At 52.1% G+C, this 19,116-nt stretch overlaps 1 protein-coding gene across 3 annotated transcripts in view; it reads left to right on the forward strand.

Moving 5' to 3' along the window:
- The window catches only part of FHDC1 (FH2 domain containing 1), a 41,845-nt gene extending 27,093 nt beyond the window's left edge, over nt 1-14,752 (forward strand). For all 3 annotated transcript variants that reach the window (XM_033403476.2, XM_033403464.2, XM_004263675.3), the window contains 4 exons: nt 1,618-1,688; nt 4,377-4,494; nt 8,009-8,173; nt 10,423-14,752. In XM_033403476.2, coding sequence (XP_033259367.1) covers nt 1,618-1,688; nt 4,377-4,494; nt 8,009-8,173; nt 10,423-12,441 — 2,373 coding nt within the window. In that variant the 3' untranslated portion in view covers nt 12,442-14,752. The remainder of the gene's footprint in view (nt 1-1,617; nt 1,689-4,376; nt 4,495-8,008; nt 8,174-10,422) is intronic.
- Nucleotides 14,753-19,116: the final 4,364 nt, after the last annotated feature.

The following is a 19,116-nucleotide window of genomic DNA, read 5'->3' on the forward strand; positions in this document are numbered from 1 at the left end:
AGAGTCAGAGCAATGAGGGGATCACTTGCATATTTTCTTTGTGAACTGGGGGTTACAGGGCCTTGCCATTCACACAGGGTTTGGGGTCTGAACCCTGTCCATCAATTGCATTTTTGACTGGGTCTATGTGACACCCCAGTAACTAGTTATAAAGTCAGAGATGAGCCAAGGACAGTTCTCTCTTTGTTGTTAAATTATCTCAAATAGCGAATTGTGCTGGTTTGTTTTTCCCTTTGAATCTCCTTGTTGTTTTGACAGCGATCACATAGATATAGCTTCACCTGGGAGGAAAGCTGTGTTGCAGCCTTGTTTCAAGCATGAGTTTCAGAATAGAACAGAGAGATTTTTTTTTTCAATCTATTTATCCCATTCATTTCATCCTTGACTGCGTTGGGTCTTCAGTGCTGCACGCAGGCCCTCTCCAGTTGCAGCGAGCGGGGGCCACTCCTCGCCACCGTGTGCAGGCCTCCCACGGCGGCGGCCCCTCTCGCCGTGGAGCACGGGCTCTAGGCACGTGGGCCTCAGCAGTCACGGCACGCGGGCTCAGCAGCCGTGGCCCTCAGGCTCCACAGTGCAGGCTCATCAGTTGTGGCTCACGGGCCCAGTTGCTCCACGGCATGTGGGATCCTCCCGGACCAGGGCCCGAACCCACGTCCCCCGCATTGGCAGGCGGACTCTCAACCAGTGCGCCACCAGAAAAGCCCGAACGGGGAGACTTTGACTTGTCCTTTATTAGCTGTACTGCCTCAGACAAGTTACTTAAGCCTTAAGTTCCTCAATTTCTCCATCTAATGATGGGGGGTAGTGATACCTCAAAACTAGGTAATTGAGAAGGTGGAGGGAGATAATTCCAGAACGTGCTTATTAGCTCAGTGTTCCGAATATGGTAAGCTCTCCATAAACAATACACACTGTTGTGACTGCATTCTTCAGAAGACAGAGGGCACATTGAACTTGGCACTAATTTGTGTCAATTTTCAGGGCATTGAAACCAGAAAATGTGTTCCACATCCCATGTGGCTTGCAGCATCTCCTGGCTGCCCTTTTAGATCCCCATACCCAGGTGCTTTGTGTAGCTTGGTCCCTGCCCACGTGGGGAAGTTTCCTGAGTTGGTAACTGCCCCCTTCAGACCTGCCTTCTTTGTACCCTCTGAACAGATGAAGGATCCAGACACCCCCATGGCCTGTGCACCTTCTGATTAAACTCAGTTTGCAAACTGGTCTAAGAGCTGCAAGTAGCTCGGTCAAGTGGAGGCATACGCATAGGTATGGGTGGTATTTCAGCAGGACATATTGGATTCTCTTAAGAACCATGAGCCCTGCTAAGCCGCCGCCTCCTTCCACTGAGTCTTCATGCACATGAGTCGTGTTTCATGTCAGGATCAGTTGTTCTGGGAAGTTAAATGTTTCTTGAGAGTAGGAGAGTTCTGGTCAGTCTTACTAAGAATATCAGACTAAGAGTTCATGACTCAGTGAATTGCTTTGAATGTATCAAGCCTAAAAATGGGAACAGTGATTTTATGGTTCTTGTAAGCCCTGAAAAAATGTTCTCCGTATAGTGGACAAAATTCCAGTTTTATCCCTATATAGTGAGAGGAAATTCTGGTTTTGTTCCAGGAAGCCCAGAAGAAAGATGCCGTGCTTCTAAACTTTTCTGAAAAATTGCATCATGTTCAGGAGGCTGCTAGGTAAGCAAGGAAGAGAATTGTGAGAACAAGGTTTTTTGTTTTTTTTAACTACCTTCTTATGAAAACTGATGAATATTTTACAACTTCTGGATTCAGGTTTGAAATTTTAAAAGTTTTGTCTTGTTGAACTTTCAGACCTTCCTTTCATTTGGTTACAGAGGTATGTGTGCATCTTTGGAATTTGGGGATTTTGAAAAATTAATCTTTATTTTTAATCTAAAAAACTCCTATTGCAGTCTATTCTAATGAATCTCATCAGTGTAAAATATATATATATATATATATATATATATATATATATATATATATATATATATGGATTAAGAACTTCAGATACCTCCACACCCAAAAGATAGGGCTCAAAGAACACAGCCTGTTACCTTGGGAGTTGGTATATATCAGGCAAGCTTCCAGGGCCATACATCACTGATTCCTTTAGAATCTAACATGGTACGTTTATTTTCTGTTGCATTAAAAGAAGTTGGAACCATACCAAGGGCTGTGAAAGGATTTTGTTTTAGTCACTCAACTTTGCAGAGGGAGTATCTACCAAACATAAAGCTGTATTTACATCACTGTTTAGGATCACTTGTGATCCTAATATAGATGTGTATTTTAACATAGCTATAATCTGTGTATACACGCTATTTTGAATCCTGTGCTTTTAAATTTATAATACATATGCATGCATCAGTGGTAAAGGTTCAACGACCAGCTTTTTAGGGAGAAAAGTCCTGATTTGTAGCAACTGCTTATTTCCATGGCGTAAATACTGCTGCCATGGCTGATCTCAAGCTCCCAACGTGGCACTACTGACTGTGGAGCTGGGGAGAGATACCCACAGCCACAGCTGCGTCCCATGAGCTGGCTCCAGCCCCTCACCTCACGTATCAACCCAGTGCATGTCATCTGCTTGTTATCTGAGGGACTCTATCCAGTTGGGACAGCTGTGAGCCGTATGCATAAACACATGAACCAGAGCTTTCTAAGCCCCACCCCGCCACTGGCCCGCATCTCAGTGTTACCGACTGCAAACATCCAACAACAGATGACATGTCTTTCCCAAAGTGAGATTATCCGTCCAACGATGTAAACAGTTCATAGTTCGTATTTACAGATCACCAGAGTGTTCTCCCCAAAGAATGAGCATTTTCAAAGATGCAAACTGTTTTCGTTTCTGAATTACTAACAAATTTGTGTGGGAATATTTTTTCCACTTCCTAGTGTGGAAATGTTTCTAAGAGATACATAGAGAAATAACCGTTCCATTTCTGGTCAGAGTTAGATGGGGAAAGTTAGCTAGATCTTGTCTTAGAAAAAACTTATTTACTAAGGTTATTTATTTGAAATGGAAAGTGAAGTACAAACAGGTCATAGGTGGGTGCCAGTGACCAGTGAAGGTGGAAAACTTTTTTTTTTTTTTTTTTGTGGTACGCGGGCCTCTCACTGTTGTGGCCTCTCCCGTTGCGGAGCACAGGCTCCGGACGCGCAGGCTCAGCGGCCATGGCTCATGGGCCCAGCCGCTCCGCGGCACGTGGGATCTTTCCAGACCGGGGCACGAACCCGCGTCCCCTGCATCAGCAGGCGGACTCTAAACCACTGCGCCACCAGGGAAGCCCTATTTTTTTTTTATAAATTTATTTATTTTATCTTTGGCTGCGTTGGGTCTTAGTTGCTGTGCGCGGCTTTCTCTAGTTGCGGCGAGCGGGGCTACTCTTGGTTGCGGTGCGTGGGCCTTTCCTAGTGGTGGCTTCTCTTGTTGCGGAGCACTAGCTGTAGGCACACGGGCTTCAGTAGTTGTGGCATGTGGGCCCTGTAGTTTTGGCTCACGGGCTCTAGAACACAGGCTCAGCAGTTGTGGCACATGGGCTTAGATGCTCTGCAGCACGTGGGATCTTCCCAGACCAGGGCTCGAACCCGTGTCCCCTGAGTTGGCAGGCGGATTCTTAACCACTGCACCACCAGGGAAGCCCCTGAAGGTGGAAAACTATTGCATAAAAAAAAAGTTAGAATTGATCAATGGTAGCATGAAAGCATCTTGATTTATGAATTTGCTAATTGAATTCCACCTGGACTTAGGTTTCATCTATTTGCTTTACCAGGCGACAGAAACATCATTCATGCTCCTTTAATCTGAGTGTGACGTATGTAACAAAAGCCTTGCCATCAATTCCACCATTTCTCCGCAGAACTGTTAGCTGTGTGTCAGTTCTCTCTAAGACACAGAGTGCTGACTCTGGTTGCCTGTGGCGAGCAACATGCAGTCTGTGTCATGTCTCCGTATCACCCTTAATATCCCGTTTATCAGCATGCTCTGCCTTGCTTTTCATGGGTTAGAGCTTTTGTATTTGCGTTTCATGGCCAGAGGAAAGTCTAAGTATCTGAGTCCTGCTGAATTCTAATGCTGATGGCATAAAGATGTTCAGACCTAGTTTTTGAAAAGCTTCACAATTCGCATGCTTTCGGTTATCTCACCAGCAAGCACAAAATTACAGCCTGGTCTTTGAACCAGTGTGTGTCTTTAGGAAGGAATCGCTTCTTAAGGAAACATAGGAGGAAACTCTAGATACAGAGGTCGGTAAACAATCACGGTAGCTCTCCCCTTCTGTTTCCAGGGTCTTGTTTGATGTACCCGCGTGACACCTGGCCTCCTATGCCAGGTACCCACTCTCCCCTTTCTTCTTTCAGATTATCTCTGGATAACACAGAGGCAGAGCTGCACTCGCTCTTTGTCAGGACAAGATCTCTAAAGGAGAACATCCAGCGGGATGGTGAGCTCTGTCAGCAGATGGAAGATTTCCTTAAGGTGTGTGTATGATTCGAGTCAGTCCCCCTGATCTCATCTTCAGCAGCCCCTCAAGGCTGGTTACCTTTGCAGGGCTGTTGGTGGAAGCAGCAGGTTCCCATGCATATTTTTTCCCCCAAGTCGGTAAGAGGAAGTTTGTATTTCAGTGCCCAGCCTCTGCTGGCTTGGTGTTGTGGCAGAGGGTATTGAATATGGTCTAACCCTGAGGCTTTGGTTAGGGGCAGGGTCTCTGTTTGTCTCTGCTCTGTCTGCATGATGGCATCGCCTGCGAGTGAACTGGGATCCCTTATGCTTACACTTGGCAGCAGTCTGGCAACTTTAGAAGGTTTTGCTTCTAAAGCACGGCTCAGGAGTTCCTGTCTCCCACTCGAACTTTTGGACACCAGTAGGAAGTTCCACGGAGATTGTTAAAGACACCTGAGCACTTGGGCTGTTGTTCCTTCAGTTGTTTGTGTGGCAGAAACAAGCTCCGTTTTGGCATGTTTTATAGGGAGGGCAGGAGGACACACCAGAGTCGGTGCCTCTCACCACCCCAACTGCACCAGCCCCACAGGGCGTGGCAGGAGCTGTTCGGAATAACATCAACAAAACCCAGCAGAGAGAACATGTTTGTGACAGCTCACTGTGACTCATTAATCACAGTCTGACATACTTCTTTTATCTTCCTTATTTTGTAAAAAAAAAAAGAAGGTGGCGCCTTTTCATGCTTTCAGTCTTCAGGGAAATGGTGTGCTGCCTTCAGTGTCAGGGCTTCGAGGCTCATGAGCTGGAATCAGTGAGGCAGGGCTGCCCTGGGCGGTGGAAAGGGACCAGTGCTTTTGAGGGTTGGACCAACCTCAGCCTCCCCTCATTTCCTTGTAATGAAGTCACATCAAATGCTGTGAGCTGCAGCTCCCGTCAGTGAACATTTGATTTTGTTTGGCTCTGCTGGGAGTTTGTTTTTATTATTAAACACATGTTCTGTATTTTCTTTCATATGTCGCTAAACTCTAATTTTCCCTTAAAAGTGCACAGATTTTCTTCTCAAAGTGAGACAACAAAGCAAACACCACCACAGAATCATCTAACAGTAGCTAGGAAAACACTCAGCAGTAAAGACAAATGGAACAAATCCAGAAATTCAAGGGGAAGGCCTGTCACACATTGGGAGAAGGATTCTGGAGGTCTCATTTCTCAGTTCTTATATTAAATGTTAATCTCTTATGCTAAATAGTAGCACAGAAAGGCTTATGATGCAAATCCACACCCCTGGACTGTTCTTCAGAAGCAACCTTGTTTTCACTCTAAACTCGTCCTTCGGGTAGTCATCTTTATCTCTCTACGTAAACTGTTCCACACAGCTATTTATTTTTCTTTTTTAAGTTCACTTTCTTTTTAAATGGGGGAAATACAATTTTTTTTTATTTTTTATTTTTTTTTGCGGTACGCGGGCCTCTCACTGTTGTGGCCTCTCCCGTTGCGGAACACAGGCTCCGGACGCGCAGACTCAGCGGCCATGGCTCACGGGCCCAGCCGCTCTGCGGCATGTAGGATCCTTCCGGACCGGGGCACAAACCCGTGTCCCCTGCATCGGCAGGCGTACTCCCAACCACTGCGCCGCCAGGGAAGCCCGGAAATACAACTTTTTAAGTTAGGTTATGGTCCGGCCACGAAGGGGTCTGAATGCCAGTCTGAAAACTTTGCTCTCTAAGCTATGGTGAACCATTTTTGAGCAGAAAAATGACAGGAACATAGTTTTGCAGATCTGTTTCAGTGTTTTGACCCTTTGGGTGAGAGGTACCAAGTGTACTGGTGTGGAACTTAGGTCCACAGCAGACAAGTTTGAGCTGGAAAGTTGAGATTGCTGCGACAACTGCCAATCTGTCATTCATGCTTCGCCAGCGTTGCTTTGGGCTTTTTCATCTGTGGCCTTAACCATGAGGAAAGGGTTCAGCAACTAGCTCTTGGCAAACAACTCTGAGCGTGGTGGCTTTTCAGGTCCTATTCAGAATGTTTCACTTTCCCGAGTCCTAAGGGGACTGCGAGCGCTCAGGCACTCTCCCCGTCCGCCACAAGATCTGCGATGAGACATCTCAGGTGGAGTAAGCTCCCATGAAGATTCTTGTCAAAGTCCTGTTTTTCTGCAGTTGAGCTGTTCTTGGCTGGAATCCACCTTTCGCCCTGTGTAAGAATGACAGGCAAAGATTTAGCCTTCCTTTAATACCCTTCTCTCCTCGAAGAAAAATTCAGCGTGAACGCACACACTGCCTCAGGTTACTGACTCAGGTGGTTACTTTCTCTGGCATTTGGTTTCCTAAATAGTTTTGGTTTCCTGCTACCTCTCGAATGTGCTTAGTGGAAGAAAAGGGTTTTGAAGGGGGTTAGTATGTGGGTGGGTGGGAGGGGATGCGTCTTCTCGGAATTCCTCCTGAGACTCTCTTTAGTGTTCAAGCAGTGAGCCCATCCGCCAGGTGGGCAGCCCGCAACTTCACTATTTCCCACGCCCAGCCCTCCACCCAAGGAGAATTTTCTCAGATAGAAGTGTGATTTCGTAAAGGAATATACCTTCTTCATATAAGCCTTGTTATCCAGTGAAAGAGAAAGCACCGTCAGGCTTCAGCGTGACCCCAAATGCCGTCTCCCCAGGGCTACATCTCCTCTACCTGCTGCTTCCTCACCTCAGCTCAACAGGAGATGTCACTGAGCTGCCATCGGGGACATTCGCTTGTGCCTTTGGCCCTGGGGATCCCCATCCGGAAGGGGCTGGGGCTCAGCAGAGGAGAGCGGGCTACCTTCGGCCGCACCGCATTGCTGCAGTACTTGAGTCTGTATGGGCCTTGGAGACGTTGTCCTGGAAGAATTAGGAAAAAAACAAAGAGGCCAAGACGATTGATTTGTATAGGGCAGTAGTTCCAAGCCACGGGTACCCATCAGAACCTCCTGGGAGTTTTAATAAAGTAATGGCAGGTCCACCCCAAATCTACTGAATGGCTTGGGGGTGAGGGGTGCAAGTGTGGGCCATAGACAGAGCTGACTCAGATAAGAAGCCCTGGCTGGGCATTTGTCCCTGCGGGGGTGACACTGACCCTGATAGAGCTCATTTGGGGGTAAGTTTAAACCCCTCTCAATGGGGCAGACCTCTGGATAAGACAACTGGTCAATATAAGTGACTTTTGGGACCCGGAAGTAGACCCTTGGCCCAGTATAAGCCTCAGTCATGAGAGAAGGAAGAACAGATACAGACAGATGCAGGGTTTTCCTTAACAACACCAACTGCACTCCTGTGCCGTGTGTCCAGTGACTTTACGGGGGAACATTTGGTCGGTGGTATCCTCCAGCTTAAAGCTCTTCAGTCTCCTGTGGCTCTCAGGCCTTGCGTAGGGGTTCCCCTCGCTTCCCCAAGGTGTTGTTTGGGGTGAATTACTCTCCTGTCAGCTCTCAGGGACGTGCAGTGAGACCTGAAACTGAACCCCAGGCACCAGGCAGCAGGCCGAGCGCTCACCTCAGCGTGTGCTGTTTGTCCCCTTCCCCGCAGTTTGCCCTGGGAAAGCTGGCAGAGCTGGAGCGCTGGAAGCAAAAGCTCCAGGACGAGGCCCACACCCTCATCGACTTCTTCTGTGAAGACAAAGACACCGTGAAACTGGACGAGTGCCTTCAGATATTCAGAGACTTCTGTGTCAAATTCAACAAAGCAGTGAAGGTACGGCTCTGTGTTTTCTGAGTTGTCAGGATTTTTCTTTTTCCTCTGCCTGTGGTGGAAAGGTGCTTCAGCAGCTCCGGGGCATCAGGAAGGTCTGGCCCAGGCGCTGTTGCCCAGCTGTCACTTGTGATTCCGGGGAAGGGCTCTGTCGTCTCAGCCCCGAGCCTTTCCCTGTTGGCAGGAGTCTATTGTTCGGCTGCCTTTGCTACTTAGCTGCTCATTCCTACGCTCGCTCTGATGCCCTAAAAGCATTTTGTTAGGTTTTTTTAGGATGGCAGTCACGATACTAAGACGCCTCTTTGAAGATCCTACCCCCTTCCCAGGAGACACTTTCCTCTTTCAGGGGGACCTTTGTCGCAGCGGGATGATGGGAAGGTCCTCACTCCCCTGTTTTAAGCTCCATAGCTATTGCCAGGGGTTGGCATCTGGGGAACCAGGCTGTCCTCGGCCAGAGTGGGCTTCAAAGTGCCCTGATAGTGAGGGAGTCTGCTGCTGTCTGAACATGACTGCTGCTTTCTTGCCCTTCAGCCTCTGGGTCCAATAATCTCTGAGTTCATGCAGAAGCCACAAAACTCTTTGGGTTGCTTGGCTTTTTTTTTTTTTTTTTTTTTTTTTTTTTTGCGGTACGCGAGCCTCTCACTGTTGTGGCCTCTCCCGTTGCGGAGCACAGGCTCCGGACACACAGGCTCAGCGGCCATGGCTCACGGGCCCAGCCGCTCCGCGGCACGTGGGATCTTCCCGGACCGGGGCACGAACCCGTGTCCCCTGCATCGGCAGGCGGACTCTCAACCACTGCGCCACCAGGGAAGCCCAGGTTGCTTGGCTTTGCCAATAAAACTTTCATCTGTCAATTAAAAGCAAAATAACATCCCATCATTTCAGGTGCTGGTAAGGAACCAAGTGCTCGTGGGTCACCTCTTTCCCTGTATTTTAAGTACAGATGTGTCCTTAGCTGCATTTCTCTGAGGGGTTGCTCAGACATCTCCCCAGCCCTAAGTGAGTCGCTGGAGTTCTCAAGCTGCCTTTCTCTGTCCAGTGAAGAGGAGGCTGAGCTTGTGGCCACGATTCCTCTCCCCCGTCCAAGCAGGGAGGTCAGCAGGCGGAGGCGCTGGTGGGCGGTAGCCGCCAAGTTGGCTCTTTCCGAGGCCCTCGCTCCCAGTCAGAATTCTCCAGGCCCATGAGGCCACCTGTATGATGCTCTCAGCCCCGCTGTCCTGAGAGCCAGGAGCTGGCCCCATGCCCTCCCACAGGCAGCCTTGAAAGGAGAAGACCCGGGACCTTGGGGAGCCCGAGGGCAGAGCTGCAGGAGGAGCCCAGAATTTCCGGTCAGAGCCAGAGCCTCTCAGAAACTTGGAAGGGAAAGTCCACTGTCTGAGGAAATTGATTTTCAAGTAAAAAGCGCCAATGATAGCAGATTTGGGTGCGACATCTGCACGTTTATGTGACACGAGTATATTTAAGGACAGTAAAGCGTGCTTTGGTGTGTGCATTTGTTCCGGTTCGGTTTGTGGCGGGAGGGCTGGCTCCTTGGAGCAGGGAGAAAGGTAGAAAGATTTGTAAAGCAAATCCTCCTCTCCGATTGTGGGAAGTGGGTGGGGCACAAGGGACAGAGCCTCGGTGGCATTTCTGGTGTTTCTTTACCAGGGAGCATTCAGAGAACACAGATTGAAAGGCATCTCTTAATGTCCTGAGTCTACATTTATGCGTCCAAATCACTGTTAAGTAGAATGTGTGCACATGAGTGTGTGTGTGTGTAGATGTTTCCATGCAACACAGATTCTTTTAACACCCGTTGTATTTTTCTCCCTGCTCTTGCCTAAATAGCACTTTCCTGGAAGTCCTTTCTCTCCTGCCCTGCTTAGAAACCAAGTTGGGTTTCCTCTGAGTTGAGGTCTCGGGCATGTGTGGAATCACAGCCCACACTGAGGGCACGATGCCTTGACTGGAAGTTGGGCCCAGGGGATCTGATGACAACTTTAGGCAGATGGTTGGGGCCAGGCCTAGTGTGCACGCCCGGCCACGCCCACGTTGTTTGCAGAGAACAGAGGCCTCCATCCCTCCGGGCACACAAGCACTGCAAACACACATTCGCATGCAAACACAGGCTGTCTCCCTTGGTGAAACAAATGACCCAGGTCTCTCCTCCAGCCTGTGTCTCTCAGTGGGGTCTTAGGGTAGCTGTCTCTGGAACTGCACTTGGGTCCCACGTGTCTCATGCATCTTCTGGCTTCTCTCCGTCCCTCCTTCAGGACAACCACGACCGCGAGGTGCAGGAGCTGAGGCGCCTGCAGCGGCTGAAGGAGCTGGAGCAGAAACGGCATTTCTGGCCGACTGGGGAGCTTGGATTCGGCCGGAGCAGCAGTGAGAATGACGTGGAGCTGTTGACTAAGAGGGGCGTGGAGGACCTGCCGCCTTTCCTGCACTCCAGGCCCATCAGCCTCTCCTACCGGCCCCCCAACACCCGCCGCTCCCGCCTCTCCCTGGGCATCGTGGCCGACCGGGAGCTGCTGACCTTCCTGGAGAGCTCCACTGACAGCCCCGAGGAGCTCAAGTTCCACAGCTTGCCCCGGAGCTGCCCCTGGCAGGCCCCGGCCAGCGGAGCCCGGACGGAGCCTGGAGGACAGAGGGACCAGGGCTCCAGCCCAGCACACAGACCTCCGGTCTCGGAGGGCCAGGAGGAAACCCCCCACCCCACCTCCGCTTGGCCGAGGCAGCTCCCGGCGCCCCGACCTGAAGAACCCGCCCCCGCCTTACCCCGGGTTCGGCGCAATGGGGTCAGCATCCTCCGAAAGAGGAACAGCGAGCCCGTGGGCCTGGGTTCCGTGCTGTCCCCTCCACTTTCGCCGTTGGCTCTAGGGATTAGGGAGCATGAGCTGGTGACGGGTCTGGCCCAGTTCGACCTCCAGGCTGCCAAGGGCCCGGAGGAGCTGGCCCCGCTGACCGTAAATGACTTCAGCCCAATGGAGCTGGCGTCCGTGGGGGCTGAGAACCCGCAGTCCCTGGGCGCCAGCAACGGCAGCCCGACGCCCGTGGGCAGGGGTGCCCAGGGGGGTCCCAGCCCGGCCCCGGGGGATGGCAGCGCTGCCCCGGATGAGCCCATCAGCGCGGCTCCAGTATCTGAGGGCAGCAGCAACCCCGAGAACCAAGATCCTGGGTCTCTGTTCTACATCTCGGACACCACCGACTGCTCGCTGACCCTGGACTGCTCGGAGGGAACCGACTCCAGACCCGAAGGGGGGGACCCGGGGGAGGGGGGCGACGGGGAGGGCTCTGTGTCCTCCAGGGCTGGGGAGACGGGCGGCAGCCAGGTCTCCTCAAACCTTGCCTGCCACCCGCCTGCGGAGGCTCCCACTGCCGCCTCCGCCTCCGGCGGCTCCCTCTCAGGGAAGAGCGAGCCGGACTGCAAGGGGGGCCTGCCCAAGGACAGGCCGGCCAGAGGGAGGGAGGTGATGGCCCCGAAGAGGAGCCCCCTCAAAGACGCGTCGACGGGGGCGTCCAGGGCTGGGCCTGCCCGGCGGGGCGCGGCAGCGGCGGGGCCGGTGCGGACGCTGACGGGCTGGGAGAGCGAGAGCATGCGCAAGGTCGTGCCCATCTCGCGCGCCGGCCGCGCCCCCCCACCCGGCAAGCGCGCCCCTCGCGAGGGCCCCGTCAGCGCTAACCCGCCGGCGCCGCTGTCGCGCCGCAGCTCGGTGCTGGGGACACCGAACGCGTCGCCCGGGAGGCCTTCGACGGCGGTCCGGCCCGGGAGGGAGCCCCCAGCGCCAACCAGGAGCTCCTTCAGGAAGCCCAGCGCCAAGCCCCTGCGCAATGTTCCACGGCAGAAGCCCGAGGAGAACAAGATCTGCCGCTCCGGCTCCCAGGGCCCCGACAGCCCCGAGGAGCCGCCCCGCGCCCCGCCGGCCCCCAGCGCGCCCCGCGGCCCGGCCCCGGTCCCCAGCTTCGCCCGCAACACGGTCGCCTCCTCGTCTCGGTGCCAGAGGACCGACTCCCCGCCTGTGGCCAGATCCCCGGGCCTCACCCGGACCGTGTCGCAGCGGCAGCTGAAGGTGAAGGGTGGCCCCGAGGACGCCGCCCCCAAGGACAGCGGCGCCCTGCGGCGGGCCGGCAGCGTCCGCGTCCCCCGGAAGGGGCCCGAGTCAGCCGAGGGCCCCGGAGACAGCGCCCAGGCCCCGCCGAAGGGCCGCGGGGCCGGGGAAAGGGCCTCCTTCCGGCTGAAGGACGCCTGTCGGGGGGCGCTGGGGAAGGGGCTCCATCCCTTGTGGAAGTGAGAGGCGTCCGCGCTCCCCGCTCGCGTCCTGGGGTTCGGGTGGTGAGGACTGATTTCTGCGAAAGGCCGACCCCGAATGTCTATTCCACATAAAGTCCGCCGGGGCCACCTGCCAGTGCTCCTGTCACCGAAGGTGCAGCCGTGGGGCCCGCCCACCATGCCGCGCTGACTCTGGCTGGATGAACTGCCGGTCGGACGTCCTGCCGCCACGGGTAGGCATCCCCACCCGCGCCCCGGAGGTGGACCAGGCGGACCCCGTCTCCCAAACAGACCACAGAGACCCGTGAACGACTCAGACGAGGAAAATGACTTTCCTATGTAACAAGTAAAAGAAGATTTGGGGCCAGTTTTTATGTATCAATGACTTATTTTTTAATATAAAAATTAAACGTTGTTTTAGTTGGTTCCTTTCACGGAGTGAAATGCAGCCCAGGGGGGAAACAGTGAAGATGTTTTTATCTTCCTGTGTTCCCTGGCCTCAGGGTTCCACCTGCCCACCCTGTGCATAGCTGGCAACTGGACTTCCGCAAGACCTTGGGTGTTCTGTGGTTGGCCCCGTCTTCCTGAAGACTTTCTTCTTTGCTCGCCTCACCCTGCTGACTTTGGTGAGGGTTTGGGTGTGGACAGGAGGGAAAGTGAGACTGGTGGACGGAAATCGGGTGCTCCTGTGTGTTGGGGCAGGCACCGTGGGCAGTGGGGCAAGTCTCCCCTGCAGATGGGTGGCAGCCCCTGGGAGAATGCTGAAGCTTCCAGAGTTTAGAGCTGCCATATTTTGATGGAAGGTCATCAGGGACTGTTCAGCTGAGCACATCTTTCCCGTTGTGTTTTCTCATTTGAGTATCTGTTGTAAAACTGAGTGAAGGCTGCTATGACTTGTGTTCGCTCTAGTTACAGGGAAGAAAAAACCCTTCAGTCTCCCACTCTTTCCTTTGCTAATGTGACCTGGAGCCTGGAGAGAAGCTCTCTCCTCTCACCTCTCTCCCTCTCTCTCTCTCTCTCTCTCTCTCTCTCTCTCTCTCTCCTCTCTCTCTCTCTCTCTCTCTCTCTCTCCCTCTCTCTCGATACTTTTTAATGTTGCTGTCTGTTCTTTGGTACAGTGGTTTTAAATCCTGAGAAAAACCAGATCAAGTTTTTAAAAACAGACCAAAAAAAATTGCTTTAAGAAGATTTTATATTATCAGGAAATTTTTGGAAAAAAAAGTCAGGCTTCATTCAAAAGAAAGAGGAAAACATGTACTATTTCTACTCAGTGCCAGTTCACTATTTCCCTCTGACTAATTGGGAAATGGGGGAATTCTTGAAACTTTTTTGTTATTTAAAAATTGCCCCCCCCATTTTTTACTTTTGATCACTTGTTAGTGAAACTTTGTTTTAGATCTGACAGCGGTAGGTGGATTTCGGCAAATATAATGTATTTGTGATGAATCCATATGGTCGATGTGACAGTCTCCCTCCTGTAGAATGTTGCCTTCCATTCAAATTAATTGGAAACTCTGAGCTTCCGTAAGTCAGCTAAATTGAAAAGGTAAACTTCATGGTTGAAGAAGTAAGGCACTTGACCACAAAACCTCTTGTAAAAGCAGCCCTCAGTACGTATTTCCAGTGCTCCACAAAGATGAATCCTGAGCCGTTTTTCACCATCTCAAAAAGCCTTAAAAATCATGTATTTAACCATGCAGACAAAAATGTTCAAACCATAGGGCCTATGAAAGAGGTCAAAAGTTTGTGGATTTGTGAGTAGTGCCAGGGTCGGGGCCCCTTGGCGGGACCCTAGAACTGGGGTCAGAGTCCCTGTTCCATCACTGATGCTGTGTGGTTTTGGCAAGTCCCTCCCTCTTCTTAATCCGTTGTTTCCCAGTCTGCAGAAGTAGGGGCATGGCCTCGATCATGGTCTTCAAGGGTCCTTCCAACTCCAAGAGTCCAAGTCATCATGAACAACCAAGGACCCATGTCTGCCCTGGGATCAGCTTCCAGAACTAACCCCCAGCATCCCTACAGCAGAGGTCTCACATAAAGGGCCACTCAGAAGAAAGCACCTTCAGAATGAGTTGTTGCTTTGATATCTAATAAGCTGAGTTTCCTGAGAAGTGGTGTTTTGCTTAGCCCTATGGACAGCTTGTATGCATCTGTGTGAACAGGTGATCATTCTATTACCTTTTATTGGTAGTAAGCTTGGAAAAATAATTTAAATATATAATGCAGAACTGTAAATAAGTTTCTATATGAATTTAAGATAAACTGAATGTATTTAAAGGTCCATTTATATGTCCTTTTATGTAATGTGCAGTTTAATAAAGTTCCTGTTTATGGGATTTGTGTTTTCTCTTTGGCTGCTTCTGTAGTTACGTGTACTGTGTGATCCCAGTAAGAGAGTGTGTCGTTTCCTGCACAGAGAGAAGGCGGGTTGCAGGAGGTGCCAGAGGGCTGGGATACAGCAGTCCTATCTTCAAAGGGCTCGAGAGCCGAAATTCAGCTGTTGATGTGTATCTTCTTGGGAGCACAGAACCTGCATTTAACCGAAGGCCCAGGGAGTGGGCCTTGCGCCAGACCTGGGATGTGGGCATGCATCTGACACGTGGGCCATGCGTGGAATGCTCAGCACCTCATACACGCTTACATTGTTCCATGTTGTGGACCAAGCTTTGTGTAATCTCCGTGGGGCCAGCAAGTCTGGATCTGCTCCTGTGTGTTCTCATGTGTTTTGGCTCAGGACACTGTTGGGAAATAGCAGCTCACCTCTGTGGCTGCCTCAGGAATAAGAGAGGGAGGGAGGTGTGCTTTTATTTGAAACACAGTGTTGGTTTGAAAAGGGGGATTGTGTATAAGATGAGCCTCATACCTTGGGGTTTCCTATCAAGTTTTCGTCCTAGCTACTCTCCCGGTTTAGCTGACAGTGGGTTAGAGGAAGATCCCAGGGTCAGGCAAGAACGGATGAGAGAGTAGATGACACAATGTCCTCATTGTGAGTTGCTGCCCCGTGGACATCTGTAGCCTGGTTTTGCTTGGGCTGTGAGCAGTTTGGGGCACTGGACCCCTCCCTCTACCATCATCTCTGCAGTACCAGGGCTTACTGACCCAAACCAAAGCAAGACCTTTTATTTCCACAGTGAGTCTCAAGAAGTTTTCTTTATACTCTTTATTTTATGGCTTTCACAAGGAACCTGGGTTCTAGTATTCCTCCCGAAGATACTCGTTGAAACCAGGGACCGCAATTTCGTAATTGTTCATTCAAGAGTCTGCATGTTTATATATTATGGCCAGAGGCTCCAGAATGGTTTGGTAGAACTATTAATTCAGGCTTCCGAGGTGCACAAGTCCACCACCTTCTGCCTCTAAGGATGAAGGATCCTTCCTCTATCTCCTCCCGTCTGGCAGTGATGACATTTTGCAATTTCACAGAATTTTCTATTGAAACTTAAACTTCAGTCTTTTGCTTTATGCTTCAGTCATGCCAAAAAAAATAGAAGAGATTTTTTTTTTTCGGTGTATGTGTCCCCAAACTGTAAATACATATGCCAAATTTGGCATAAACGTATAAGCCAAATTTGAATATGAGACATTGCGGCTGGTCACTCACTAAGTACTTCTTAAAATTGTTTGGGCCCTGAGCACAAACAAAATGGGTGACAGTGGGTCTGCAGAGCCACCCTATTCAGCACCCATGGAACCACAGTGCATAGCTCGGAATGAATCCTGCGCAGACTTGAAAACATAACCCAGAGCAGCCTCTCCCTGGGGGTGTTTTCATCTGCAAACATCTTCCAGTAAAATGCTCTATGGCTCATTAGATCGCCTCAGTGAAGACAAAGGTAACAGTCTTGTGGTTGTAGAAAGTGGCTTTTCTGTCTTCTAGGCCAGAGCCCTGCAATGAGGTTTTGGCTTTGTGGTTGGTAGGTAGGACAGTTGGACCCCACTGCAGGAGGGGTCACGGCCCTAAGCATCATGGGCCCTTGACCAAGGGCCCACCGAGAGCCTGGCACGACCCGACCTTCAGCCTGTGGAATGAAGCTGGCTCAGCCTGTCCGTGAGGAGGCTGCCTGAGGTCCTCTTAGGCGCGTTCATGCCAGGCCTCTGCCGTCAGGGCCCGGGCTTTGTCCCCAGCCTCCTCAGAAACATTCAAAGCTGAGTCATAGAGGCGGGCCCTACCTTGCAAGCAAATGATGTTCCCCACATTTGCTCGCAATTAGAGTTGAGCCTTTCAGAATGCACATTCCCCGAGCAGCCGTGTCATGCATTATAGGTAGGTTTCCAGGACAGCCCATTAGAAACCTCTTTAACCCCTCCATGGTGGACTGTGGCACCAGCGTTTCTATAGAAGAGAACCTCACTTGTAACAGTGCTCCTAGAGGAAAACACCAGGGTGCCACAAGCATTCCCCCCCTACTTCGTGGCGTCACGTAGAGGTGCAGGCACTGCCACTGAGGACACCAGTCATGTTCACTCTCCGCTGCTGGACGAGAAAGAGCCTCTCCACTCTTCAGGTCAGACACAGAAGCTCCCATCCCCTAGGCCAACTCCAATAAATATGGGCCATTTCTTGTGGGAGACTACCTTTTGTCTGTCCTTCCTGAGGCCACACTGGCCGAGTGAAAAGGTGGGTGCCTTGTGCTTTCAGTTCTCCAGGGGAAAAGCCGGGCTCAGCCACAGTCCCTTAGCCTCCTGACAACCAGCAAGCAGGTGGCAGGGTTGTGGCGAGGCCAGCTGCGTGGCCAGGGCCTGCCCGCGTGAGCCAAGGGCAGCCGGCCGTGGGGCCAGTGGGCTGCTTCCGTGACAGCCGGCTCTTTGCTGTGGGCGGTGGGCTCTCCACAGTGATCCCTGGCCCCTAACAGTGTCGGAGCACCAGTGGCACCCACTCGCCCTGGGTGGAGTGCTCCAGCGTGCGACAGGTCACCCAGGGCTGCTGGGGGATTCCCGGTCCCACCCCAGACCTATACCAAGTTAGCATCTCTCTGGTGGGGCCCCCAGATTTGCATTCAACAACTCCCCAGCGATTCATTTTTCACCCTGCTTTTGAGAACCAGTGGACTGGAGAGAGGCCAGAGGCTGGGCTCTGAGGAGGGCTGTTGCACTGTTCTCCGGCCTGGACCCCTCTTCGAGCCTCTGCCGGGCGAGGCAGGCGCTTTTCCCCTGGGCAGGTGATGCCGCTCACTCTGAGCTCAGTGCCCGGCTGGGAGGAGAGCTGCCTCTAGAAGCCTGAGGAGGTGGATTAATTTGGATCTTGCAACAGAAGCACCTGCGCTGGTACGCTTGGCCACTCCTTTGAGTCTGGAGCTCTCAGGAATGCAGCACCAGAGCGTCCAGAACAGCGGCTCCAGGGGAACATGGGAAGTGAGTCTCACAATGGCTGCCTTTTAGGAAGATTATAATTCAGTGTCTGAGAAGCAATTTGCTAAGAAGTGCTGAGCAATGCCACACCCGTCTGTGTGCCCACGGTGAGATTTTGTCAGCAAAGCTGCTCTTTGGAGCCCTGCTCCCTGGGCCTCTTGGGTTCTGGAGTTTTCCACAGCCTTCATGAGAGTCACTGCAACTCTGCTTGGGAGCTTCGCCTGGCGGCCGCGGTTCCCTCTCCCGCTGTGAGCTGGGGCCAGGCGGGCGCATCTGCGCTGACCTCACCGCTTAGGAAGGGGGTGGGGCAGCTCTCCAGGGTGCTGACTCAGTGAGGCCAGAGCTGGCGCCCTCACACGAGGCCTTCAGCCACGGGAACTCGGCCCGCTCTGCCCTGTTTTAGGGTGGGGTGTAGGAGCCCTCCCTGAGAGGAGGGCTGGGCCCTGGTTCTTTCCAAAGCTGTCAGCACAGACTAATTCACCTTTCACGGCTGTGTGCAGTAAACAGCTCCCCATCAGACCAGGAAAGTTGCCAAGGTCTCCACAGTCTGGCCACTTCTAGGGACAACCGTTTTGCCAGTTCAGGGAGGGCAGTAGAGGCGATTGAGCTATATCTGGATTAAAATGATGGTTCGGCCTCGGAAGATGCTCCAGCAGAAAGAACAGTAACTCCATCAGCTGTGGCTGAGCAGAGACGGAAGCCTGGCTGGTCAGCTGTATTTTCCTCTTTCCCAAGGCACCAGCGGTCCCCATCAGCCGATTCATCCCCAGGGAGGAGAGGGGAGAGGTGGGCTGCTTGCAGGGCAGGCTTCCTGCCCCAGCTGAGAGAAGGCGGGACAGCCTCCCCACCTCCACAGGGCCTCCTACACCCGAGTTGGGGTTTGACTCCTATACAATAGAAATGAGTCCCCAGACCAGCACCTAGATGAGGTGCCCACTGCTCTCAGCCCTTTCCCAGCCCCTGCTTTTCTCAATCAGTTCATAATGGGTTGGACTCTGGCTACTGCTTTTCTCCCAAGAAGCTTATGGCTTTGCAGACAGTTACTCACCACACACCCACTGTCCCAGTGACCCAGTGGGAGGTGAAATTCAGTGGAGGAATTCCTTCTGGGAGAGGTGGAAGGGGAGCACATGAGCCAGTTGTGCCACATGGCTACCCCAAGGCACCATTTTTGGCCACATTCATGGGGGAGATAGTACCCAGCATGAGGTCCAGCTGGTCGGTCCACATCTGGACGCTGTCCTCAGCCCTGGGACACCTTTCAGGAGGAAGTGTGATGAGCTGGATCATGGCGGAGGGAAGGACGGGACAGCTGAGGGTCTGGGCACCATGCTTGAGGATGAGGCCACCA

The sequence above is a fragment of the Orcinus orca genome, chromosome 4 (genome assembly GCF_937001465.1).
Source record: "Orcinus orca chromosome 4, mOrcOrc1.1, whole genome shotgun sequence".
NCBI lineage: Eukaryota > Metazoa > Chordata > Mammalia > Artiodactyla > Delphinidae > Orcinus > Orcinus orca.